Consider the following 26,486-nt stretch of genomic DNA (forward strand, 5'->3'; position numbering starts at 1 on the left):
TGGATTGTTGCAACCGTTGCAGATCCCTCAGCGGAAATGGGATGAAATTGGTATGGATTTCATAGTCGGATTGCCTCGCACTCGAGCCGGCTACGATTCCATTTGGGTAGTAGTGGACCGCTTGACCAAGTCAGCCCACTTCATACCTGTCAAGACCAACTACAACAGTGCAGTATTGGCAGAATTGTATATGTCTCGGATCGTTTGTCTTCATGGTGTGCCAAAGAAGATAGTGTCAGACAGAGGAACGCAGTTCACCTCTCATTTCTGGCAGCAGTTGCATGAAGCCTTGGGCACGCATCTGAATTTCAGTTCAGCTTATCACCCGCAGACAGATGGTCAGACTGAAAGAACCAATCAAATCCTTGAAGATATGTTGAGAGCCTGTGCGTTGCAAGATCAGTCCGGATGGGACAAGCGATTGCCTTATGCGGAGTTTTCCTATAACAACAGTTACCAGGCCAGTTTGAAGATGTCACCGTTTCAAGCGCTGTATGGAAGGAGTTGCAGAACTCCGTTGCAATGGGATCAGCCTGGAGAGAAGCAGGTGTTTGGGCCAGATATTTTGCTTGAAGCCGAAGAGAACATCAAGATGGTCCGAGAGAATCTGAAGATAGCGCAATCAAGGCAGCGAAGCTATGCAGACACAAGAAGAAGAGAGCTGAGTTTCGAAGTCGGAGACTTTGTCTATCTGAAAGTGTCACCGATCAGAGGAGTCAGAAGATTCGGGGTCAAAGGCAAGCTGGCACCCCGCTACATTGGTCCGTATCAAATTCTCTCAAAGCGTGGAGAAGTGGCTTATCAGCTCAGCCTGCCAGAGAATTTGTCTGCTGTGCATGATGTCTTTCATGTGTCTCAATTGAAGAAGTGTTTGCGTGTGCCAGAAGAGCAGTTGCCAGTGGAAGGTCTTGAAGTCCAGGAGGACTTGACCTATATTGAGAAGCCAGCTCAGATCCTTGAGGTTGCAGATAGAGTCACCCGAAGGAAGACCGTCAGAATGTGCAAAGTCAGATGGAGTCACCACTCTGAGGAAGAAGCAACCTGGGAGCGTGAAGATGATCTGATGGCCAAGTACCCGGAGCTCTTTGCTAGCCAGCCCTGAATCTCGAGGGCGAGATTCTTTTAAGGGGGATAGGTTTGTAACGCCCCGAATTTTGCAGTTGAATTTTTTCTTTTCTTTACTCGCCAAAATTCGGGCGTTACCTTTCCCTTTTCTTTTTCCCCTCGCTAAACCTTGACCTTTTTCAAAGTTTAGCGGGATTCGGTTTGGATCTCCCGTGTAGGAAAAACCCTAAATACCTTATGTTGTTTGATGCACCATGCCGAACCTTGCATTTCTTTTGATTGCTTTGAAAGTGCAAATGCATGCATGTAGAAAGATCGGATTTCGAAAATGAGGAGAAGATCTTTTCTTTCTTTTTCTCTCTCTTTCTCTCTCCTCTTTTTCTCTCTCTCCCGCGCCGTGGGCCGACCCCGGCCGGCCCAGCCGCCCCTGGCGCCCCCCCTTTTGGGCCCAATTGGCCCATGCCGCCCCCATCTCCCTTTTTCCCAAAACCCTCTCCCTCTCCCTCTCATTTTCCCTCTCTCTCCCTAAGCCGCCGCCCCTACCCCTGCCCTAGCCGCCGCCCCTGCCTAGGCCGCCGCCCCTCCCCGTCGCCGATCGGCCGCCCCGCTCGGCCGCCCCGTCCCCGGTGAGGCCCCTCCCCCTCTCCTCCCTCCCCCTCTCCTCCCTCCCCCTCTCCTCCCTCCCCTTCCCCTCGCCGCTCGGCCCCATGGCCGGTTCGGCCGCCCGCCCCACCCCGCCCGCTCGGCCCCTTGGCCGCGCCCCCGGCCCCCCAGCGCGCCCCCGGCTTGGCCGCTCGGCCGCCCCGCGCCCTGCCCCGCGCCCTGCCCCGCGCCCCTGCGCGCCCAGCGGCTCGGCCGCCCCGCCCCCCTGCTCGGCCGGCTCGGCCGCCCCCTGCGCCGCCCGCCCTCGCCAGCCCGGCCGCCCGCCGCCGGCTCAGCCGCCCCGGCTCGGCCGCCCCTGCGCGCCCCGCCTAGGGCCGGTTCAACCGCCCCTAGGGCCGGTTCAACCGCCCCCCCCCCCTCTGTTTTTTTTATTTTTTTTTATTTTATTTTATTTACTTTCTGTGATCATAATTACTGTATTTTAAGTAGGCTAATCACTGTTCATGCTATGGGAAAATAGGAAGTTTAATTTAAAATTCCGTTATGTTATTGATTCACGTAGTTAATTGTTTACCCTGTGCAATGTTGATCAACTAAAAGTGATTAGGTTTCCATTAGTATATACAAATATATATAACAGAATTATTTTGTTAAAAAACCAATTGTGTCATTAGTGCATAAGATTTAACCCCCTGCGAGACCTTTCCCGTTTCTTTCTAACCATAACAAATGCGTTATCGAATGTCATACTTGGTGCATATTCACTTTATTTGTTATCTTGTATGGTGTACTGTTCTTTTGTATTAAATATGTGGATGGATGTATGTATGTTTGCGCTCGCATAGAGAACGATCCGGTCGAAGAGCCCGAGGAATTCGCAGGAGAAGCCCCTGAGCAGCAGTCGGTTGGTGGAGGCAAGTGTCCTTTGACCTATCTCTGTCCTATTCATTCTTTAATTCACCTCCCGCATTACACATTTATACCTAAGGATTGACTAGCTTTTGTTATCCATGTCCTTGTTTACCTATTTGGGTCGGATTATTACTACTTAGTCTGATGCTATTGCTCAACTCTAATCAATGAACATGATGTGATTATCTATGATACGCTGTTTTCCCGTTCTTCTTTATGATTATACTTGTGGTTTTCAAGGGGACTCGAGCGGTTTCTCGAGTGCCTCTCCGTAAGGACCTGTTCTATGGATGACCGCCCGGGAAAACAGTGCAACCATGAGGGTGGAATGGGGTGCCCTTAGCTGAATAATTAGAGGATCCGGGATGTAGTTCACTTAGCCGTCGTGCCGTCAATGGGGCTCGGTGTATGCGGCTCGCTCTGCCAAGTTTGGGTTCGCCCCTTGGGGAGGAGTGCGGTGCATTTAGGAAACCTAATGGGTGGCTACAGCCCCGGGGAATCTTTGTAAAGGCTACGTAGTGAAACCCTGCCTATTCACCTTGGTAGTGTTTAAGGGTTTGATCGGCCCGAGGCAAGAGGGAATCACGGCTTGTGGGTAAAGTGCACAACCTCTGCAGAGTGTTATGAAACTGATATATCAGCCGTGCTCACGGTTATGAGCGGCCAAGGGAGCTCCAGAGATTAGTGATACTTGATCAGAGATATTTTGGTACAGGTGGCAATGAGATTGATGGTTCTGGTTATGATTATGGTATTGGTAAGTGGTATTCTTTCCGTTTGGAAAGGATACATTGGGTTAATAACTTGGGTTAATGTTAAAACCTGGCTTTCTACTAGTAAGTAATAACCTGACCAACTAAAAGCAACTGCTTGACTGATCCTCACATAAAGCTAGTCCACTACAGCCAAACAGGATACTTGCTGAGTATGTTGATGTGTACTCACCCTTGCTCTACACACCAAACCCCCCCCCCCCCAGGTTGTCAGCATTGCAACCACTGCTCAGGAGAAGATGAAGCTGTGGAAGGAGACTTCCAGGAGTTCCAAGACTACGACGAGTTCTAGGTGTGGGTTAGCGGCAACCCCCAGTCGGCTGCCTGTGAAGGCCGCGTTATCTACGTTTCTTTTCCGCACTTTGATTTATTGTAAGAACTATATGGACGTCTCAGACGTATGATGTAATCGACTATTATTTCCCTTTTAATACTATTTTGAGCACTGTGTGATGATGTCCATGTTATGTAACTGCTGTGTACGTGAATAACTGATCCTGGCACGTACATGGTTCGCATTCGGTTTGCCTTCTAAAACCGGGTGTGACACCAGTTCACCGACAGAAAGTTCCTGGACTTCTGCGAGGATCACCACATCCGGGTGGACTGGGCCGCCGTGGCTCACCCCATGACGAATGGGCAAATAGAGCGTGCCAACGACATGATTCTGCAAGGACTCAAGCCTCGGATCTACAACGACCTCAACAAGTTCGGCAAGCGATGGATGAAGGAACTCCCCTCTGTGGTCTGGAGTCTGAGGACAACGTCGAGCCGAGCCACGGGCTTCACACCATTCTTTCTAGTCTATGGGGCCGAGGCCATCTTGCCCACAGACTTAGAATACGGTTCCCCGAGGACGAGGGCCTACGCCGACCAAAGCAATCGAGCTAATCGAGAATACTCACTGGACCAGCTGGAAGAGGCTCGGGACATGGTCTTACTACACTCGGCGCGGTACCAGCAGTCCCTGCGACGCTACCACGCCCGAGGGGTTCCGTCCCGAGACCTCCAGGTGGGCGACCTGGTGCTTCGGCTGCGACAAGACGCCCGAGGGCGGCACAAGCTCACGCCTCCCTGGGAAGGGCCGATCGTCGTCGCCAAGGTTCTGAAGCCCGGAACGTACAAACTGGCCAACGGTCAAGGCGAGGTCTACAACAACGCTTGGAACATCCGACAGCTACGTCGCTCCTACCCTTAAGATGCTTTCAAGTTATTCGTACGCCTCGTTCACACACAAAGTTTAGTCATCAAGGAAGGGATAGCCTTGCCTCGGCAAAGCCCGACCCTCCCTCGGGGGCTAAAAGGGGGAACCCCTCTGCGTCGAAATTTTCCTCGGAAAAAGATCTTTTCTGCTAGAATGTCTTTCGTGCTTTTCGACTACTTTGAAAGTGGATCCTGAAAACGATGGAGTACACGTAAGCAGCCAAGGTTGACCGAGCCGAGGGACTCGTACACCTCCGGGATACGGATACCTCACTCATCACCTTCTGCGATAAGTAACTCGCGCTCGGATAGGTGATTCCACGGACCGAACGAGTCTTCACGCTCGAAAGCTCCTCTGCCGAAACGATTTTTCGGGCCTTCTCGACTGCGTCGGTGACAGAACCCTATGGACGAGTAAGAGTGCACGTAAGCGGCAAGGCCGACCGAGCCGAGGAATTCCTACGCCTCCGGGATACGGATACCTCACTCATCACCTTCCGTGAAAAGTAACTCTCGCTCGGACAAACAATTCTGTTACCGACAAATAGGTCCAGGTACTCGAAACGAGGGGAAAAGAAGCGCAGCTTTGCAACACGACGATGGTGTGTTTGGGCCTCGGCGGCCGCAGAAAACATACACACACTACAAGATAATCCGATCCTGCAGGCTCGGATCTTGACAGTTGAAGGGAGCAGCAGCACCCTCGGCGTCAACTACACCTTCGGCGAGGTCCGACCTAGCCTCGGACGGCGACGCGGTCGGAGGATCTCCACTCCGAAGGACGACATCAGCACCACGCCCGGGCCATCGCTGCCAGGGCCTTCTCCAGGAATCCGGCTCGAGCAGACGGCTCGGGCCGGTCACCCCAAAGCCTTAGCCAGCTATCCCCCAAGGACATCAGCCCAGCTTGTGGCCTCGGCAACTCAACTCCGGCGTCGGTCCCGCTAGTGGACGACCCGGCCAGGCTCCGGCCGACCAAATCTTCTTTTCGAAGCCAACTCCGCCTCTGTCCGTGCTGACACCGCTACCTCTGGCTTCGGCTCATCAAAGAGCAGCCGAGGGTTTCCTTTAACTAAGCAAGAGAAGCCTCGGACAGCAAGGCCGACCGAGCCGAGGGACTCCTACGCCTCCGGGATACAGATACCTCACTCGTCACCTTTGCACAAGGCGACTCACGCTTGGTGAAGCGGTTCAGATAGTCGGCAAGCGAGTCTAAGTGCTCGAAATGAAGAAAAAACACGGCTCCGTGCTGAAAATACATACATGTTCAGGCCCCGACAGCCACAATGAACAAGACACCGGCACGCAAGGTGCCATTACAAACGGAACTCTGGTTCCACCTCCGCAGGTACGAACAACCCCACATGATAGGGGGGCCTACGGAGCAACAGAAGGCCGACGGGTGGCTCGCCGTCGCCCGCTCCAGCAGCAGCGACAACGACCCCCGCTCCGGGTAACCGAACTGCAGCAGTGATGGCCTCAGGGCGGACGCTGCTGCAACCTTGCCCTCGCCCACGTCTACGCTCGAGGGGCGAGGACAAGTACAAAGAGCCAGAGGCCCCGAGCGCGGATGGTGGCGGTGATCTCGCCGGCGACGAGGACTTCTCCAGCCGCCGCCACCTCCGCACCGACGACAGGAGTCGTCTGCCCTCTGGCAGATCCCCACTCGGGTCCTCCCGGATGAGCGGAGCACCGATCTCCGTGCAGAGGTGTCGTACCGGGGCAAAGGCAGGACAGCCCCCGAACACGAACGCCGCCCTAGCGGCGCACGACGTCTTGGGCGGTTCTCCGGTGCGCGCAGCGCGACAATCGCCCTTGCGGCGAGAGGGGGCACCACGGGCCGAGCCAGCGAGCCCAGCGCGCTGAAGCTGACGACGCCCGCCGTCGACTAGCCCCGCGTTGTCGAAGTCCGATCCTCCCGCTGGGCCGCTGAGCGCCCTCTCCCTTGAACACTGAGGGAGAGGCTGACCCACGAACCCGCGCGGGAGGTAGAGCTCCGGCTCAGCCCGGCCCCCGCCCCAGCCAGGATGATGAACATCCTTGAAGCTGAGGGCGGGACCAAGATCGCAGCCCGGCTTGCTTCTCCCCACCCAGGGGCTGGTGGTCACCGTCTTGGGTGACCACCGGCGAGGGGGTGCGGCCAGGCTGCCTGATGAAAATCCTTGAAGTCGAACGATGGCTGAAAGGTACCAACTTCCACGAAGTTGCGTCCCCCCAACGACAAGGCGGAAGAATCGTGGGCGTTCTCCATCCGGGGGCTCGGAAGGTGGAAAGACGCGATGCATAAGGGAGCGCAAAGACATGGTTGCCTTTCAAGGGGATCACCCTCCTTTTAAAGGCGACTCTCCCCACTTGCGTCCTCAGCCATCGCGGGCTGAGTCTTCTCCAACACGCTCCAAGATCCTCCCCCTATGGCACGGGGGCTGGGTCCCACGCGTCATGCAAGCTGGCCCAGGGCAGAAGAAGCCAAACCGCCGCGCGCGATGCATGCAACTGCCCAGCGGTTACAAGCATTCCTCCACTTTCGCCCAGACCAGCGGGTGAAAGGGCGGACAGCCATGCAGGCGGCAAGCTACCGCGCCAAGTGGGCGCACCCCTCCGACTCCAACGCGCCCAGCATGGAGGCCCAGGCCCACACGTCATGCAACCGGCGCGCCGGTTGCTACGTGCGAGCAACTGCACCGCCACTCACGCCACTACCGCGCCTCCTCGACTGCGGAACCAGTACCGCGACTCGAGGCAACCCTGCGTATGACCCAACAGTGCCAGCCAGGCGCGACGGTCAATACGGCCAAAAATGGGCCGGCAGTAATGGCGGTGGCAGACGAGCCGAAGCAGCGGTCACGTCGTCAGCCAAGCTCATGTCCCCTCATGGGACAGCGGGAGAACCCTCTCCCACGGCGTGAAGACGGCGCGCCCGTGTTCCGTTCCGCGAACGGCTCGCGCACGCGCAACGGCTGCCCCGTGAACCACTCGTCCCGTCGCATTAACTCTGCGGCAGGACAGGCGGCACCTTTGGCAGGAGAAGCGGGCGACGCTTCGCCTTCGCCATAATGACCGCGTCAAAAAAGGTGTGCCACGTCATTTCGATTTCGTATCCTTTTCCTCTTCCTCTTTCTCTCTCTTACAACAGGGACCGGGAAAGGGGATACCCCGAAAGGGATCCTTCTCCGCGAAGGAAACGGGCCCCGAGCCCCCCTACTGATCAGAGGTTCGAAGGCTGGCCCCTCGGAGGGGTTCAACAGCCGCCTCAGAGCGCTCGGGCTCTGCGCCCACTACTGGTCAGAGGTTCGAAGGCTGGCCCCTCGGAAGGGTTCAACGGCCGCCTCAGGCCACTCGGGCTCCGCGCCCACTACTGATTAGGGGTTCGTAGGCTGGCCCTCGAAGGGTTCACAGCCGCCTCAGACACAGAGCGAGGGATGACCCTGGGTACGTTCGATACATAACCAAGGCTCGGGCTACGCTCCCGAGGTACCCTAGGACATTTCCGAGACCAGCGGGAACGATCTTGTAACGGAATCCCATCAGAGGGAGGCATCGAGCCCTCGGACCCCGTCAAAAGGGGACCGGGTCCGGCAGATCACCCGCAGGTACTTTTGGAGCGCGCCTCCGGGCCTCTAGCCGACCCCTAACAAATGGGGCACGGGCGTCCACTCGGATTACCCGTCAGCAGCTCACTGGAGACACCATGTTCGGCACCCTCCAAGGCCAACATGGCGCTTCCCCCCCCCCCCTCCTCCTTGCGGAAAGGCGACGCAGGGGCGTATGTAAAAAAGTCGAGTCTGTCCTTGACCGTCCTCTCGCCCCATGCGGAGGCTCGGGGGCTGCTCTCGCAAACCCGGCTCCGGCCAAACCGTTGATAGCGTCAACATACCAGCCCGAGAACTTGGGACCCGATCGTGCACCCGGGCTACGGCTAGATCGCATGAGGGAACAACCAGACCAGCCAAAGCATTGCGAAATGCATTAAGACCTCGAAGGAGTCAAACCACTCCTCTGAGGCCTCGGGGGCTACACCCGGCGGGTGCGCTCGCGCGCACCCACCGGCACAAAACGCAACCGAGAAAGGCTGGTCCCCTTGCAAAAAATTGCGACAAAAGCCTTCAAGCGAGTATTAACACTCCCTTCGAGGCTCGGGGGCTACTGTCGAGGACCATAATTAGGGGTACCCTCAAGACTCCTAAATCTCAGCTGGTAACCCCATCAGCACAAAGCTGCAAAGGCCTGATGGGTGCGATTAAGTCAAGGATCGGTCCATTCGAGGGACGCGATCACGCCTCGCCCGAGCCCAGCCTCGGGCAAGGGCAGCCGACCCCAGAGGATTTACGTCTCGCCCGAGGACCCCCTCCAGCAACGGACACACCTTCGGCTCGCCCGAGGCCCAGTCTTCACCAAGAAGCAACCTTGGCCAAATCGCCACGTGTTGGGGACTTGTTCTCAAATGCTTAAAGTTAAGAACAAGGCAACATAAAAAGTGTTAAATGTTATAGTTCTTCGTCCTTCGAAACATTATGAGTTTCGGAGGACGAAGGTTACGAGAGACAAACCTTCGTAAGCACGACAAATAATAACGAAGGGTTCATATATGAAGCAAAAGATATAATATAAATATTTAAACATTATCATAAAATCATTTCTATTTTATTACAATGGAGGAATAGAAATGATTTTATATTACAAATGTACCTTCAACTTGAGGGAAGGTAAAAGTACAAGCGTGACGCGAGAACAAATGCAAAGTCAGCGTGAACAGTACGGGAGTACTGTTCAACTATTTATAGGCACGGGACGCAGCCCATGTAAAATTACACTCATGCCCTTTACATTTGCTAATAACTCTATAACAATCCATAGGGGTCCAAATAGCCTTTTCCCCTTTAAGTCGGTTCGCTTTTCTGTTATCACGTCGAAGCTCCCCTGCGCGTAGCTTCGGCTCTGCACCATCCTTCGTATTTTTTGTACTTCAGTACGAAGGTACCTGTTCATGTATCATACTCCAGAAACATTGTTGTTAAATCCTGTTTTTGAGGACCTTCGTAAGCCGAAGGCCCCCAACAGTAGCCCCTCGCAATATTAATTTGTTTTTAGAATAATAAATTTAGATTGCGACACGGACGAAGGCTTTATGCCGAAGGTCCGAAAAAACACCTTCCCTTTGCTAGAATAGCAACATTCACTGACAGGCGGGGTCTTTCAATTTTCAACGCACTGAGCGTATAAATAAGATCATACCGCAAACTCATTTGGCACGCTTTCTTGCCATCTGCTCCTGCTTACCCAATTTTTAGCTCTTGCGGACTGAGATTTGCTGAGCTTTTAGTTTGAAGCTTCGGCTTTGAAAACAATTTTTTAGTGTGTCCAAAGATGTCTGAAGATAAGAAGGCTGTTGCTGAGATGAAGCTAAGTCTCGACGAAGAGAAGAACTTGGGGTTTCTTATAGCGATGTCGAAGACCAATACGGAAAAAATCACCAAGGAAATTCTGGAAGGTTTGTCTGAAGATACTGGTGACAGCAACAGTTATGATGTGGACAGTGGTGGTGAAGACTCCGAAGATCGTCCCTGGAGACCAAGCCATTCAGTTTATGGTAAATCAACTATCAAAGAGAATCATCTTGCCAACATGAGAGGAAGGTATTTCCGGGATTTGTCCGTTGTGAGGGCCGACGAAGGGGAGAAGACTTGTCCACACCCTGAAGAGAATGAAGTCGTAGTGTTCCGAAGCTTCTTGAAAGCTGGACTGCGGTTTCCCCTGAGCAGTTTTGTCGTAGAAGTGCTGAAAACATTTGAAATCTACCTTCACCAACTTATCCCCGAAGCAATCATAAGGCTAAATATCTTCGTATGGGCCGTGAGAAGCCAAGGTTTGGAGCCTGATGCAAAAAGTTTCTACAACATACATGAATTATTATACGAGACAAAACCCTGGGGTAAAGAACAGTATCACAATAATTTTTGTTGCTACAGTTTTGTTTCTCGGTCTGGGTCAAGCTGTCCCGTGCCAACCTTTCGTAAGAGATGGCCCGGCGACTGGATGACAGAATGGTTTTATGTAAAAAATGATCTGAAAGCACGAGAAGACATCAAAGATGTAATCATGCGCCCTATTTGGCAAAGCTTCGGCCTTCGGAGGCCGAAGGTTGAAATGAATGAAGCTGCCGAAGAATGCCAGAGGGCCTTCGGCGTTGTTTGTTCTTTTATAGGAACGAGGGATTTGGTCTAAGAACATATTGCCTTTAGAGTATGGCCGCTTGCAGAAAAATTGGAAATGCCGCAAGAGACCACAAAGGAGGCTGACGAAGATGGACTTATCAGACTGAAGTATACTTTCAAGTTCGGAGATAAATTCGCAGAGCCAGATGATGACTGGCTAAAAAGCATTGAAAACTTAAGTGATGAACTACTTGGGACTTACTCGAAGGCCGAAGATACTGCATTATCAGCAGCCTTCGGAGGCCGGAAAAAGAAAAGGCTGAACCGAGTGTTTGACGCAATTGGGTTCGTCTATCCTGACTAACGTTATCCCATTCGAGGGCAGAAAAGAAAAAACACAACCTCTGCGAAGGAAGAAGTTGCAACTGCCCCTAGCGAGCCAGAACTGGAGAGAAAAAGGATAAAGGTCCTCACACATCGGCCACGCTATATTGAACCAGCTTCGGTGCCCGAGTATACCGGAGAGACTCCTTCGGCCACCGAAGCTGAAGAGTCAACCAAACCAACCTTGTTGCCAGAAGTCGCACAAATGGCCGAAGCTTCAACAAGAATAAATTTGAAAGAACCAAAGGTTTTGCTACCAGAAAGCAAAGAGGTGGCTGAAGCGCCATTGAAAGAAAAAATGGAAAAAGCAAAAGGATCCACTGAGGGATCAAAAGTACCAGCAGTTTTAAGTCCTTCAGCAGATGTTGAATCAATAAAAAACCAAAAGGGGCCAGCGGTGACCCCAAAAAGAAAAAGAATGGTCACTGTGCTAGATGTTTTGGAGACAATTGAGTCCTCGAACTTGACTCCGAAGCAGGCTGCTAAAACATCCGAAGCAGAAACTGAAATCCTCGATGCTGAAGCTCCGAAGCAACAGGCTGAGACCGAAGCTGGGCCTTCAGAGCCCACAAAAGAAGAAGAAAAAATATCAGAGCCACTCCCGGTTGAAGAAGTCAGTGCTGCTGCCCCCGAAGCATCCCCCATAGTCCCTGATTACATTGTTCGTCATGCTTCGGGGAAAAAACTATCAGAAAAAGAAAAGCAAGAAGCCCAACATTACGCCCAAAAACTGAAGTATCCAAAAGGAGCGTTAATATTCAATGGCAGTGGAGAAGAAGACTTTTTGTATTGTCTCCCTGACAACAAAGAGATTTCTGTCTGTCGGGAGATGAGCAAGAGCTTCGGATTCCCAACATTAGAAGACGGGCTCTCGGTGCTGTCGAAGAACGATCTGGCTGACAGCCTGGCCTATAATAGCTTAAAGGTGCAACAAATGGGAACTTTGTATTTTTTGTTGAGATCAAAAATTTTCGTTTGTTTAAATCTATTAACGCACACATATTTCTCTTTGCAGGGCCTGATACTTAGCAATGCCCTCAGGGCACAGAAGGATGCTGAAGACGAAGGGTGTACTATAGCCCTGAGCAACCTTCGTTCCGAAGTAATTGAACTGAGGAACGAAGGTCTTGAAAAAGATAAAATATTATACTCATTGATAAATAAAATAAAGGAGGACGAAGCTGCTTTTAAAGGTCAAGCTGAAGCTCAAAAACGCGAAATTGAAGATCTTCGGAAACAACTGGCAAGAGCCAAGGAAGAACGCATACTTGAAGAAACAAAGCGAGAACTTAGCGACCAATGGGTAAATCACTTAGAAGGAACTGTTGAAGAGCTTCGTTCGTCCAAGAAGAGATGCTATAACAAATCTATAGAGTGTGTTAAGAAATTAAAAGCTAGCTTCGCCAGGGTCGGCGCATTCTCAAGCGAAGAAAACTTTACAAGAGGCAATCCCGAAGGTCCCATCGAATGGATCGATCATGAAGCTGAGGCCTTCGAGGAAATTTTAAATAGCCATGGAGATATATGTGCTTTCTCGGGTGCCAGAGGAATTGCCACCATTTTAGAGAAAAAGGGCTGTGAGCATGTAAAGATTTTAGCGCAATCCGAAGCTGCCTTATCCTTCGAAGATGCAAGGGATCCTTCGGCCGAAGCTAGTATGGTCGGTGGAAAATTTTTCACCGACATCTGGGATAATGGTGGCCGAGAAATGGTCCGAGAAATTATTCGAAAAAGCGAAAAGGGCATTCACGATGCTAGAGAAGTAGCTGAAGCCGCTGAGAAGAGTGCAGAGCCCGAAGGGCAGTTAGGTATTAACTAACAGTTTTTATTGTGTTGTAATTTTTGATTTTAAGCTTCGTTTGCAATTTGTAATAGCAATGTAGCCGTATCCTGTCCTACTTCAGACCCTGCTAAAGCGTCTCCGGGCCCTCAACCGAAAGGAGACGACGAAATTAAAAAGATGGCTGAAGCTATTATGGACGAAGTCGTCAATCGGCTCCTGAATGAAGCTGCAGAAATTGTTCTGAGAGAGGATTAAATACTATTGTAACTTAAACTTCTGAAATGTAATATGTGTGACATCTTGTGGCCCTGAATGTAATATACCTGTTTTTATTGTTTAACTCTTTACGATGCATGAAATTTTAAACACGTACCGTTTTTGAGTCTTCGACGAAAAAACACCTTCCCTTCTTTTCATGCTTCGTGAAGAAGAATTGTCATTTATCACAACAATATTTTCCGAACTTCGTAAAAATATTTTCCGAAGCTATACTTCGAAGATCAATATTGTTTCTCCTTGTGACGTGGCATGATTTGCCCCTTTTTCGAAGCATTTTGCCGAAGATCGATATGATGCCCCCTTCTTGTGCCATATGCAGCATGATTTATGATGCTTATGTTATGCAAAATGATGTGATGATGTTATGCTATGTAAGATGGTATTCCGAAGGTACACACACATCAGCGTTGACTTTTCGCTGTAAGCTCTGCATTCCCTTAGGAACGACTTTGGAGCTTCTTCGCCTTTTACTTAGGCGGTATCAGCGTTGACTTTTCGCTGTATGCTCTGCATTCCCTTTGGAACGACTTTGGAGCAGAAAACTTACACTGCGCTCCCTTTAGAACGGCTTTTTATGACTTCGTCAAACTTACTCTGCGTTCCTTAGAACGGCTTTTCGTTGCTTCGAAGAATTTTCGATAATTCGAAGGTCCTCTTTATTATAACAAATCTTTAAATTTTAACAACTGAAGCCTGTGAAGAAAATATATTTTCCTTGTGGGAATCAACGAAACTATTTACATGAAATCTAAACAGTGTCCTTTATTACACAGAAAATAAAACTGAATGAAAAAGATTACTATTAAGGTAGGATATTTGTCAATAGATGTGCTTTGACTCTGGCATAGTGCTGTTGACCGTGCGAGCTTCGGACTGTTCTCTGAAGTCCCTTTGGTGCGGAGCATATTGGCTCCCTTCTGGCTGCTGGCCTTGTTGCAGCGGTGGTGGAGGCGGAGGCTGTTGCCAGGAAGCTTGAGGTTGACTTGCCGAAGCAACAGAAACTGCAGGGTGATTGCCTACATACTCTGGAATGTAAGGCGAATGAAACGAAGCAGTGTGCATGACCTGCTTCGGCTGAGTTTGTTGCGCTGCAGCTTCCGCTATTTCCTTTTGCTTCTGGATGGTAACATGGCACATCCTGGTGGTATGGCCTTTGTTCTCTCCACAAAACAAGCAAAAGATTCTTCTTGGTTGATCTCCAAATCTTCCGCCGAAGCCCCTGGCGCCTCTGCCTCTTGGAGCTGGTGGTCGGAAGGAGCTTTGTTGTTGCCCCGAAGCCTGTGAGGAGTATTGTGGCCTTTGCTGCTGACTCCCTTTATCATCATTTTGAGTAGAATTGTGAATTGACCTGACATGCCTCGGGTAGAATCTTCCTCCGAAGCCCCTGGTCATCTCAGAAAACCTGAAAGCCTCCTCCCTTCTTTGACGAAAATCATTATCAGCTCGAATGTATTCGTCCATCTTCTGGAGTAGCTTTTCCAGCGTTTGTGGTGGCTTCCTGGCAAAATACTGTGCTGACGGCCCCGGCCGAAGCCCCTTGATCATGGCCTCAATGACAATCTCATTGGGCACTGTCGGCGCCTGTGCCCTCAGTCGCAGAAACCTTCGGACATACGCCTGAAGGTATTCTTCATGATCCTGGGTACACTGGAAGAGAGCCTGAGCGGTGACCGGCTTCGTCTGAAACCCTTGAAAGCTAGTTATCAGCATATCCTTCAGTTTCTGCCAAGAAGTGATTGTCCCTGGCCGAAGAGAAGAGTACCAAGTCTGAGCAACGCTTCTGACGGCCATGACAAAGGATTTTGCCATGACTGCCGTATTGCCACCGTACGAAGATATGGTTGCTTCATAGCTCATTAGGAATTGCTTAGGGTCTAAGTGACCGTCATATATGGGAAGCTGGGGTGGCTTGTAGGTCTGTGGCCAAGGTGTAGCCTGCAATTCTGTTGAGAGAGGAGAAGCATCATCAAAAGCAAAGTTTCCATGATGGAAATCGTCATACCAGTCATCCTCATTGCGGAAGTCTTCCTGGTGAAGCTCTCTGCGTGGAGGCCTTCGGTTTTGATCATCTTGAACAAGATGACGAACCTCTTCGGAAGCTTCATCTATTTGTCTATGAAGATCGGCTAGACGAGCCATCTTCTCCTTTTTGCGTTGAACCTGCTGTTGAAGGATTTCCAGATTCTGAATTTCCTGATCGAGATCATCCTCCGGAGGTGTTGGACTGACAGCCTTCCTCTTCTGGCTTCGGGCCTCTCTAAGAGAAAGGACGTCTTGATTGAGGTCCAGTGGCTGTAGCGTGCCAGCCCCTGCTGCTGAAGCTTTCTTCGGCGGCATGACGAAGGTGATGCTTGCCGAAGGTGTTCAAAAGCTCAAGAAATGGAAGTGAGTTCACCGGTGGTGGGCGCCAATGTTGGGGACTTGTTCTCAAATGCTTAAAGTTAAGAACAAGGCAACATAAAAAGTGTTAAATGTTATAGTTCTTCGTCCTTCGAAACATTATGAGGTTCGGAGGACGAAGGTTACGAGAGACAAACCTTCGTAAGCACGACAAATAATAACGAAGGGTTCATATATGAAGCAAAAGATATAATATAAATATTTAAACATTATCATAAAATCATTTCTATTTTATTACAATGGAGGAATAGAAATGATTTTATATTACAAATGTACCTTCAACTTGAGGGAAGGTAAAAGTACAAGCGTGACGCGAGAACAAATGCAAAGTCAGCGTGAACAGTACGGGAGTACTGTTCAACTATTTATAGGCACGGGACGCAGCCCATGTAAAATTACACTCATGCCCTTTACATTTGCTAATAACTCTATAACAATCCATAGGGGTCCAAATAGCCTTTTCCCCTTTAAGTCGGTTCGCTTTTCTGTTATCACGTCGAAGCTCCCCTGCGCGTAGCTTCGGCTCTGCACCATCCTTCATATTTTTTGTACTTCAGTCCGAAGGTACCTGTTCATGTATCATACTCCAGAAACATTGTTGTTAAATCCTGTTTTTGAGGACCTTCGTAAGCCGAAGGCCCCCAACACCACGCCAACCGACCGAATCGCAGGGGCATTTAATGCAAAGGTGGCCTGACACCTTTATCCTGACGCGCGCCCTCCAGTCGACAGAGCCGAAGTGACCGTAGTCACTTCGCCGCTCCACTGACCGGCCTGACAAGAGGACAGCGCCGCCTGCGCCGCTCTGACTGCTGTGCCACTCGACAGAGTGATGCTGACAGCAGCCAAGTCCAGCCTCAGGCGCCATAGGAAACTCCGCTTCGCCCAACCCCAGGCTTCGGACTCGGGCTCAGCCCCGGAAGACGACGAACTCTGCTTCGCCCGACCCCAGGGCTCGGACTCGGGCTTAGCCCCGGAAGACGACGAACTCCGCTTCGCCCGACCCCAGGGCTCGGACTCGGGCTCAGCCCTGGAAGACGACGAACTCCGCTTCACCCGACCCCAGGGCTCGGACTCGGGCTCAGCCCCGGAAGACGACGAACTCCGCTTCACCCGACCCCAGGGCTCGGACTCGGGCTCAGCCCCGGAAGACGACGAACTCCGCTTCGCCCGACCCCAGGGCTCGGACTCGGGCTCAGCCCCGAAAGACGACGAACTCCGCTTCGCCCGACCCCAGGGCTCGGACTCGGGCTCAGCCCCGGAAGACGACGAACTCCGCTTCGCCCGACCCCAAGGCTCGGACTCGGGCTCAGCCCCGGAAGACGACGAACTCCGCTTCGCCCGACCCCAGGGCTCGGACTCAGCCTTGGCCTCAGCCGACGGTCTCCGCCTCGCTCGACCCAGGGGCTCGGACTCGACCACGGCCTTGGAAGACAGACTCGACCTCGACCTCGGAGGAGCCTCCACCTCGCCCAACCCAGGGCTCGGACCGACCATGTCACAGGAGGCGCCATCATTACCCTACCCCAAGCTGACTCAGGCTACGGGGAATAAGACCGGCGTCCCATCTGGCTCGCTCCGCTAAACAAGTAATGATGGCACCCCGCACGCTCTATGACGACGGCGGCTCTCAGCCCCCTTACGGAAGCAAGAGGACGTCAGCAAGGACTCGACAGCCCCGACAGTTGTCATCCCGCCAGGCTCCAGCGCTCCTCCGACGGCCACGACACCACACGAACCGGGTGCCAAAACCTCTCCGGCTGCCACGATGGCATGTACTTAGGGCACTAGCTCTCCTCCGCTAGACACGTTAGCACACTGCTACACCCCCCATTGTACACCTGGATCCTTTCCTTACGCCTATAAAAGGAAGGTCCAGGGCCCTCTTACATAGGGTTGGCCGCGCAGGGAAGGACGGGACGGCGCTCGCGTAAGGCCGCTCGCTCCCTCCCGCGTGGACGCTTGTAACCCCCTACTGCAAGTGCACCCGACCTGGGCGCGGGGCAAACACGAAGGCCGCGGGTTTCACCTCTCACGCCTGTCTACCTCCGGCTTCTTCCCCCCTTCGTGCTCCGTCTCGCGCCGACCCATCTGGGTTGGGGCACGCGGCGACAATTTACTCGTCGGTCCAGGGACCCCCCCCCCCCCCCCCCGAGTTCGAAACGCCGACACCGGCCCCTCCAACTCAAGTCTGAGCGACGATTCAAAGAAATCACCCATCGATCAGATTCTGGGTGACATAAGCAAGGGAGTAACTACTCACTCAAGATTAGCTAATTTTTGTGAGCATTACGCGTTTGTCTCTTCTATTGAGCCTTTCAGGGTAGAAGAGGCCTTGCTAGATCCGGACTGGGTGTTGGCCATGCAGGAAGTGCTCAACAACTTCAAGAGGAATGAAGTTTGGAGCCTGGTGCCACGTCCAAAGCAAAATGTTGTGGGAACCAAGTGGGTGTTCCGCAACAAACAAGACGAGCATGGGGTGGTGACAAGAAACAAGGCTCGACTTGTGGCAAAAGGTTATGCCCAAGTCGCAGGTTTGGATTTCGAGGAGACTTTTGCTCCTGTGGCTAGGCTAGAGTCTATTAGAATATTATTAGCCTATGCCGCTCACCACTCTTTCTGGTTGTTTCAAATGGATGTGAAGAGCGCTTTCCTCAATGGGCCAATAAAGGAGGAGGTGTACGTGGAACAACCCCCTGGCTTTGAGGATGACAGGTACCCCGACCATGTGTGTAAGCTCTCTAAGGCGCTCTATGGCCTTAAGCAAGCCCCAAGAGCATGGTATGAATGCCTTAGAGATTTTTTAATTGCTAATTCTTTCAAGGTTGGGAAAGCCGATCCCACTCTTTTCACTAAGACTTGTGACGGTGATCTTTTTGTGTGCTAAATTTATGTCGACGATATAATATTTGGTTCTACTAATCAAAAGTCTTGTGAGGAGTTTAGCAAGGTGATGACTCAAAAGTTTGAGATGTCAATGATGGGCGAGTTGAACTACTTCCTTGGGTTCCAAGTGAAGCAACTCAAGTACGGCACCTTCATCTCCCAAACGAAGTATACTCAAGAACTTCTCAAGCGGTTTGGGATGAAGGACGCCAAGCCCGCGAAGACACCTATGGGAACTGACGGACATGTCGACCTCAACAAAGGAGGTAAGTCCATTGATCAAAAGGCATACCGGTCTATGATAGGGTCCTTACTTTATTTATGTGCTAGTAGACCGGATATTATGCTTAGCGTATGCATGTGTGCTAGATTTCAATCCGACCCAAGGGAATGTCACCTTGTGGCCGTTAAGAGGATTCTTAGATATTTAGTTTCTACGCCTTGCTTCGGAATCTGGTATCCAAAGGGGTCTACCTTTGACTTAATTGGATACTAGGTTCGTGCCCGTGCGTTGCCACGGGAGTAAAAAATTAGTACGAAACATAGATACAGAACAACAAATATTATCATAATAAGTCAGTGCCCGTGCGTTGCAACGAGGGCATATAATATCTTGATAACTTATATAATTCATACTGTTACATTGGCTCACATAGTTCTATATATTTCATACTGTTAAGCCGATCACATCTGGAATACTCTACCGATGAACAAAACATTTTACACCTACCATGTTCAAGCCATATAATTCATACTGTTACATTAGCTCACGATCAGTCACTCAGATCAAGTTTTGTGTTTCAGAAATAATACGCCTACAGGAACCAAAGCTTTTTTCTCTACTTGGTTTCTTGGTATTTTCTCCGGCTTCAACTTTTCGTGTGGCTTGCTTGAACCGTCTTCTAGGCTCTATCAGTATATTGAAGTGCTACAACAGTGTGGGTCTAGGGCTAATGCCTCGTCCTCTTCTTGCTGTTCTTCATGTGCTTCTTTCGGTTTCCGCTTTTGCCATGCGACTTTCTTGAACCGCCATCATCTTCCTTGTCTCCTCCCAACAGCATGTTCATCCCAAGGCCAAAACCATCAGTTAAGCCTCCTAGCCTATTGTCGGGATCAGATACCAGATGGTGGTGTACGTTGGATATTAAGACAAGCTGAAAATCCCAATGGGCAAACCAAGTGCTATCAAAGGCGATTGTGTATTTACACAGTCAATAAGCAACAAAAGATAAACTATCTGAACATACCCATGAAGTTGTATCCTTATGCGCTTCTCGATCTGCTTATCATGTTTGGTTACAGGAGCCCGAGTGAACAACTATGCTTCCTGCTTCTCTTGCTCTTCTCTCTGTCGCATGTACCTCCCAAATTCCCTGCTTTCATCGCCCACTGTTTCCTTCCACTGTAAGTTCCAGAAAGATCATTTAGCATGAAAATAAACAGCACATAACTTGCTTACTCTATATCCAAGACATCCTACTAATAAATTCATAGCAAAAGTTGAGCAAACATCTTTAGGTCTGTCCGCATCATCATCGATTATCTCTTTAATGTAAGGGTTTTCTATTGCCACTGGGCAAACATCATTTGACAGATTATAAGAGACCATGAAGAACTATTTGATTTCATAACAGCAAAAGAACATGTCATCTCAGAGCAGAGAGGTTAGTACCAGGAAATATTTGAAGTTCGTACATGTATATTTGTCATTTGCTTTATAAAATTCCTATAACCGAGCCTGCACACTTTGTACAAAGATAACATTTAATTTGGAAACTTCAACACTGGAAGCATATATTTCAGTAATACTCCACGAAAGAGAAACAAAAATCGAATACAGTTGTCCCCAATGTATTCTTGGTTTCGATATTGGACAATCTCATATAAACGCATTGTCATGAATTTTCCTTTTTGTCAACACCTACGTAGAGACTTGGCCTATGAAGACTCTTGAAGGGTGCATTTACAGCTTCTAGCCTTCAGCTCGCCCTTGTCCTAGTCCCAGCTTCATGACTGACCTCCACATATAGGCTCGACAAAGCTCACTTCACTCACGTCCCGCCACCGCGGCCTTGACCCTCCTCACCACCTCCTTCCTGCACCGGTCGAGACAAAGAATCAGATCACAGTTCATACCAATGGAAGATTGATTCACATATTGTACAACAGATGAAACGCCTGATGGTCGTACCGCAGCAGCTGCCTGTCGAAGGAGGAGGCGGAGAGGAGGCCCCTGTTCTCCTCGGCGCGCCTCATGATATCTTATTGCAATCATCTAGTTATAATTAAAGTAAGAACATAAAACTTCAGAAAAATTAGTTAAGCTGGTACCAAAACCCTGCTTCTAAGATCAAGATCATAAAAAAACAAAATGTAAAAGCAAAAGAAGACTTCTAATATCAAACTTGACTGGAAGCTCTAGCTTCTTTATAATCAACTGCAATCAGACAAACAGACTTCTAATATCAGACTTCTAATATCAGCTCTAGCTTCTTTATAATCAACTGCAATCAGACAAACAGACTTCTAATATCAAATGCAGTCTAGCTTCATTCTCCAGTACCAAAAGTATCATCAACTTATTTGATATAGCATACTTTCTATTTGAAATACTGGAACTGTTAGCCCATAAATTCAAATCAGTAGTTCCTAAGCATGTCTGAGATTCAAATGTCAAAATACATCATAACAAAAAAACTTGCGAACTATGGAGCACTCAAACAAGTACCAAACATGGCTATAAAAAGAACGGTACAATTCTGGGTCAGATTTGTGGATGACTTAGCATATGTACCAGTACAGGTCCAGGAAACCAACACCAACATCACAAAAGGATTTTCTGAGAAGGTGCATGGACATTGATATGAATAATCCTTTTATTCATTGATCTGGCAAAATGGAAGATAAGTTTTCAAGCATCATCGCACTAAGTTATTTAGATAAACATGAAGTCAAGCCTATCATAGTATAATAGGTTATTAATTTTCAAAATACGATAAATACTAAATGCATATCGTAACTGAGGGAAACTGATAATTTTTGTGATGTAAAGCTCTATGTATAACAATGTACATCATAAATGCTTTACTAACTGGTATGCATTACCAAATCTAACATAGATCATAAGGAAGCTAGAATCGACTTGTCAAAACATCCAACAAATGAGCCAGCATAATTGGTCCAACTCGACCAACAACCACATGATCCTATAGTTACCGAATACCGACAAAATCTTCCGGTTCAATGGCCTATGTATGAAGGAATAGGCCATTGAAATCTTAGCTTGCTTAGCAGTCCCGTTCTTGCAATCTGCAGGCGTCAAAATCAAACAGAAAGAAAGTGAGCGGAGATGAAATCAAATGGAACAAAGGGATCAAGAACACGGGAAGACTTGAGATCTGAGGATGAAGTAGTGGCCGGTACATCACATTTACATTTACCTCATTGTAGAGCTAGAAGATCAGTGAGCTCCACATTGTACAGCTCAAGAAAAGAAACCTTCATGCTGTACTCTGCACTCTGTGCCTCGAGGATGTCAAATATGCGCTTAACAGCACTTGGAATGACACTAGCATCAGTCGGGAGGTCAGCATTCTATAGAAATGGAGTAGAGTTATGGCGTCAGTTGAAGCAGCAAACTAACCGCATCAGAATTCAGAAACATGTGTAGCATGTGAATATATATAATAAAAATTGCACCAGTGCTTTGCCCCCTCCTCCTTCCATTATGTATGTTTTGCCAGTTCCAGTCTGGCCATATGCAAATATTGTGCAATTATAACCGTCCAAAACCTCGCTGACAAGTGGCACAACAGCATGGTTGAAGACGTCCTGCTGTTGAGACTTTGGACCTAGCACCTGCGTGTTCGGTTGGTTACCAAGTGATGAATCAATCAAGTGAATGCCTGGGGTGTGGCAGTGGCCAACAAGTGGAGTAAAATAGCTACCTTGTCGAATGCAACGGTGCGGTCAATTTCCTTGTTAGCGATGTTCTGGGCAACGGAGACCTCCCGTCTCTGGTCATTGCAAGTGACCACCAAGGGAGTGCTGACGCGGCGTGCCTCGTCGCTCAATGGCCTATGTATGAAGGAATATGCCATTGAAATCTTAGCTTGCTTAGCAGTCCCGTTTTTGCAATCTGCAGGCGTCAAAATCGAACAGAAAGAAAGTGAGCGGAGATGAAATCAAAGGGAACAAAGGGATCAAGAACACAGGAAGAGCCAGAGAAGCTGTACCAAACGGGGATGCGAAAAACGCAGTTGCAGGATTGGAAGAACATGTGGAGCCAGTTTTGTGTACAAAAGTAGAGCCACAGTTTATAGCTCCACCCTATAGCTCTGGCTCTGGTGTGTTTGTGTTTGTTTGTGTAATGTATGAGTTACATATATCCACATGTTTATATACAAAAGGCAATAAAGCACCAATGGTACGTGAAAAGCACATTACAAAATGCCAACGCGAAGATACTTATTTCAGACATTAACAGGGCCGAATGCCTATCTGAATTGTAAGGTTATACATAACAATGGCATCAACGATGGGACACCCATCGTGTCGAGATCATATTGCTCTGAGCTTAAGCTGCGCACCGTGCATAGGATGCAAGGTTATCATGGTATGCGGCGCATGAGCATAGGATGGCGCGAGCCCGAACTCAAACCGCTGGAGGATCATGCAGAGCGCCATCTTGGCCTCCAGCAGCGCGAAGTTCTGGCCGATGCAGATGCGCGGGCTCCAACCGAACGGGAGGAACGCGCCGGGGTCCTTGGAGGCCCTGGACACGCCCTCGGAGAACCTATCGGGCCTAAACTCGCGCGCGTCGCCTCCCCAGATGTCCGGGTCGTGGTGGATGAGCAGCACGGGCAGCTCCAGGATCACGCCGGCGGGGTAGGTGACGCCTCCGACCTCCATCTCCTTGTACGTTTGTCGGACGACGGAGGTGGCCGGCGGGTACAGTCGGAGCACCTCGTAGAGCACCATGGTCACCTGCAGCATATATATACACGGCACCCATGCGTTGCCGTTTCACTCATCCATCGGTCGTTCTGCACGCACGCGCACGGACGACGACACAAAAGGAACAAGAGTAATCTGAATGAACGGCCGGAAGAAGTAGTCAACAGTACTCACGACTTTGAGGCGGCTTAGGCCGTCATACTCGGGCTTGTCGTCCCTGCCGAACAGAGCCGTCACCTCCTCCCTCGCGCGGTCCTGCCACTCCGGGTGCATGCTGAGCACCACCATCGTCCACATGAGCAGCACCAACGTGGTCTCCATCCCGACGAAGTAGAACACCTTGCACTCCTCGATCACGTCTTCGATCGTCATCCCCATGTCGTCTCTCATGTTTGTCTCCAGCAGTAGACCCACCAGGTCGTCTTTGGTGCCCTCGCCTTGTTCCATCGCCTGGATCCTCTTCCCGATTATCTCTCGCAGGATTGACTCCACCTCCCTGTTGTTCCTGCGCATCTTCCTGTTGTTCGCGGTAGGCAAGTACCTGATCAAGGCAAGGCATGGCCCCGTACGTTCCGTGAAACATTTTGTTTTAGGATACTATTTAATCAGTACTGAACACACTGCTAACTGTTTAATCGTCAGTACTGAGCACACAGCAACCAAGGTAGTACTAACTACTAACTCACATGTAGCCGGGGATCATGATCTTCCGAATGTTGGTCATGACAAGCGAAGCTTGCTCGACCTGTAGCTGGAAGATCCTTCTCCCTTCGCTGTAGCTGCTGCTGAACACGGTGCGAGAAATGATGTCTCCCGTCAGGTTCTGCAGCTCCGGCCAGACGTCCAGCTCGCACGAGCCGTCGGAGCCAAGGGACTCCGCCGCCCACCTGCTCACCAGCTCCTCGCAGCACGTAGAAAACGCCGGCAGCATGCGCTGCACATTGCCAGATAATTCCAAGGATCAATTAATTATATGCAATTAATTATATGTAGTAGTTAGTAGTACCTTGAGCTTCTCAAGATGGAACGCATGGTTGAGGATCCTCCGGTGCTTGACCCACTTCTCGCCCTCGTGGCTGGCCACGCCGGAGCCCAGCATCTTGGACAGCGCCGGGACCTTGAGCTTCTCGAAGTGGCCGAACTTGTTGGACAGCACGTCCTTGGCCAGGTCCGGGTCGACGATGGTCACCTTGGGGCTGGGGCCGAACCAGGACATGCTCGTCCTCCCGTGCTCCAGGACCAGCCGGTGCATGAACGGCGTGACTCGCGGCGCGGTGGAGGCTAGCAAGCGGCGGGGGCCGCAGGGCGGTGGTGGCCGCGGGTGGAGGCGAGCAAGGAGCGGGAGCGCTGGCGGCCGCTGGGGTGCTGGAGATTAGGGTTTTCATTTGTCGTGGGAGATGGGCCTCGTACAAATTGGCAGATGGGCCTCATATGGCGCATGTGTCTTTGTCTTCATGGTTTGCAAGTTAAAATTAGTACCACATTGCCCACCGGTTGGTGTTTAAATCTGCTTATATGCCTACATGTGCGCGTAGTAGTACTGTTGTGGTCACCGGATGCGTTGTGGGATGTATTTTTTGGCTGAACCAGGAGCATGTACGGGGAACCTGTCAGAGATCGGGATCATACGCAGAGACGGGTTATGTGGGCCCTACCTGTCAGAGACCGAACCGGCAGAACACAAAAAGGCAGGCTACTATTGCAGCCTTAATAAGTAGTAGAGATTCAGACTCCGATTATGCTGGATGCAAGGTTGATAGGAAGAGTACATCAGGAACGTGCCAATTCCTAGGAAGGTCCCTGGTGTCGTGGAGTTCAAAGAAACAAACCTCCGTTGCCCTATCCACCGCTGAGGCCGAGTATGTTGCCGCAGGACAGTGTTGCGCGCAACTACTTTGGATGAGGCAAACCCTCCGGGACTTTGGCTACAATCTGAGCAAAGTCCCACTCCTATGTGACAATGAGAGTGCAATCCGCATGGCGGATAATCCTATTAAACACAGCCGCACTAAGCACATAGACATTCGGCATCACTTTCTGAGAGACCACCAGCAAAAGGGAGATATCGAGGTGTTCCATATTAGCACCGAGAACCAGCTAGCCGATATCTTTACCAAGCCGTTAGATGAGAAAACCTTTTGCAGACTGCGTAGTGAGCTAAATGTCTTAGATTCGCGTAACTTGGATTGATTTATAGCATACATGTGGTTTATGTCTTTGATCAAGTTATTTTATGCATTTATGAAATTTGTTGATTATTTACGGTGCTCAAGTTGTGCAAGGGATCCCCGGACCTCACAAGTCCATGTGTGAATGATGCACATATTTAGGGGGAGAAGTGCTACAACTTGACCCTTTGAGACTAACCTTTGTGTTTAAGTGTACTTGATGTAGTCTCAAAGGTGAATTGAAAGGGGAAGGTGAACTTGGACCATGCAAAGACTTCCACTGCACTCCGGTATTAGTGAACGCACCTCCAAGTTCAATCTTATGCTCTTATTGCCTTTTGCTCTTAATTGACAAATTTGGTGAGGCAATGGGGTTAAAGGGCCAAGAATGATCCTGTTATGGTGCTTGATGCCAAAGGGGGAGAAATTAAGGCCAAAGCAAATGGATCAGCTACCACTTGAGAATTTTTGAAAACAATAGAGTTAGAACTTTTGATTTGTCAAAAAAACTCTTATTACAAAATTTGGTCTCGTGTGGGGAGATTCTATGATTATGGGAAAAGGGGGAGTTATTGGCACTTGATCAATTTTTCCTTTGGAATATCTCTCTTTGTGCCTAAACAAGTGTGTTTGACTTAGAGATAGGAAAATGAGTTTGATTTGCAAAAACAAACCAAGTGGTGGCAAAGAATGATCCAAATAAGCCAAATTATAGTCAAAAACAATTTGGTCTTCAATTTGAATCAATGTTGCATGTTTTGCATTGCTTTTTGATGTGTTGGCATAAATCACCAAAAAGGGGGAGATTGAAAGGGAAATGTGCCCTTGGGCCATTTCTATAATGTTTTGGTGATTAAGTGTCCAACACATAGTGAGATATTATGTGCCAAACAAGCCAAAAGTGCAAATCATGTGATAAGGT

General features: G+C 49.9%; 1 protein-coding gene and 1 pseudogene across 2 annotated transcripts; both read right to left on the reverse strand.

Annotated features, from left to right (window-relative positions):
* Nucleotides 1-20,203: 20,203 nt before the first annotated feature.
* On the reverse strand, nucleotides 20,204-22,587 carry LOC125384554 (kinesin pseudogene; annotated as a pseudogene). The gene is made up of 5 exons (NR_176297.1): nucleotides 22,388-22,587; nucleotides 22,140-22,298; nucleotides 21,881-22,034; nucleotides 20,632-21,749; nucleotides 20,204-20,536 (listed from the first exon to the last, which is right to left on the reverse strand). The product of NR_176297.1 is annotated as a kinesin pseudogene (transcript).
* A 210-nt stretch (nucleotides 22,588-22,797) lies between these two features.
* On the reverse strand, nucleotides 22,798-24,818 carry LOC100277073 (cytochrome P450 family 72 subfamily A polypeptide 8). Its single transcript, NM_001150740.2, has 4 exons — nucleotides 24,403-24,818; nucleotides 24,083-24,330; nucleotides 23,571-23,937; nucleotides 22,798-23,426 (listed from the first exon to the last, which is right to left on the reverse strand). Exons 1-4 carry the CDS (start codon nucleotides 24,646-24,648, stop codon nucleotides 23,001-23,003), a joined length of 1,287 nt encoding a protein of 428 aa, NP_001144212.2. The 5' UTR covers nucleotides 24,649-24,818; the 3' UTR covers nucleotides 22,798-23,000.
* Between the last annotated feature and the right edge of the window lie 1,668 nt (nucleotides 24,819-26,486).

Source organism: Zea mays, chromosome 2 (genome assembly GCF_902167145.1).
Source record: "Zea mays cultivar B73 chromosome 2, Zm-B73-REFERENCE-NAM-5.0, whole genome shotgun sequence".
Taxonomy (NCBI): domain Eukaryota; kingdom Viridiplantae; phylum Streptophyta; class Magnoliopsida; order Poales; family Poaceae; genus Zea; species Zea mays.

Coding starts and splice junctions, on each gene's coding strand:
- LOC100277073 (NM_001150740.2), bottom strand. CDS start 24,648: ATGCACCGGCTGGTCCTGGAGCACGGGAGGACGAGCATGTCCTGGTTC. Junction 24,331..24,402: donor TCCATCTTGAGAAGCTCAAG/GTACTACTAACT, acceptor GGCAATGTGCAG/CGCATGCTGCCGGCGTTTTC. Junction 23,938..24,082: donor ATCATGATCCCCGGCTACAT/GTGAGTTAGTAG, acceptor TGCCTTGATCAG/GTACTTGCCTACCGCGAACA.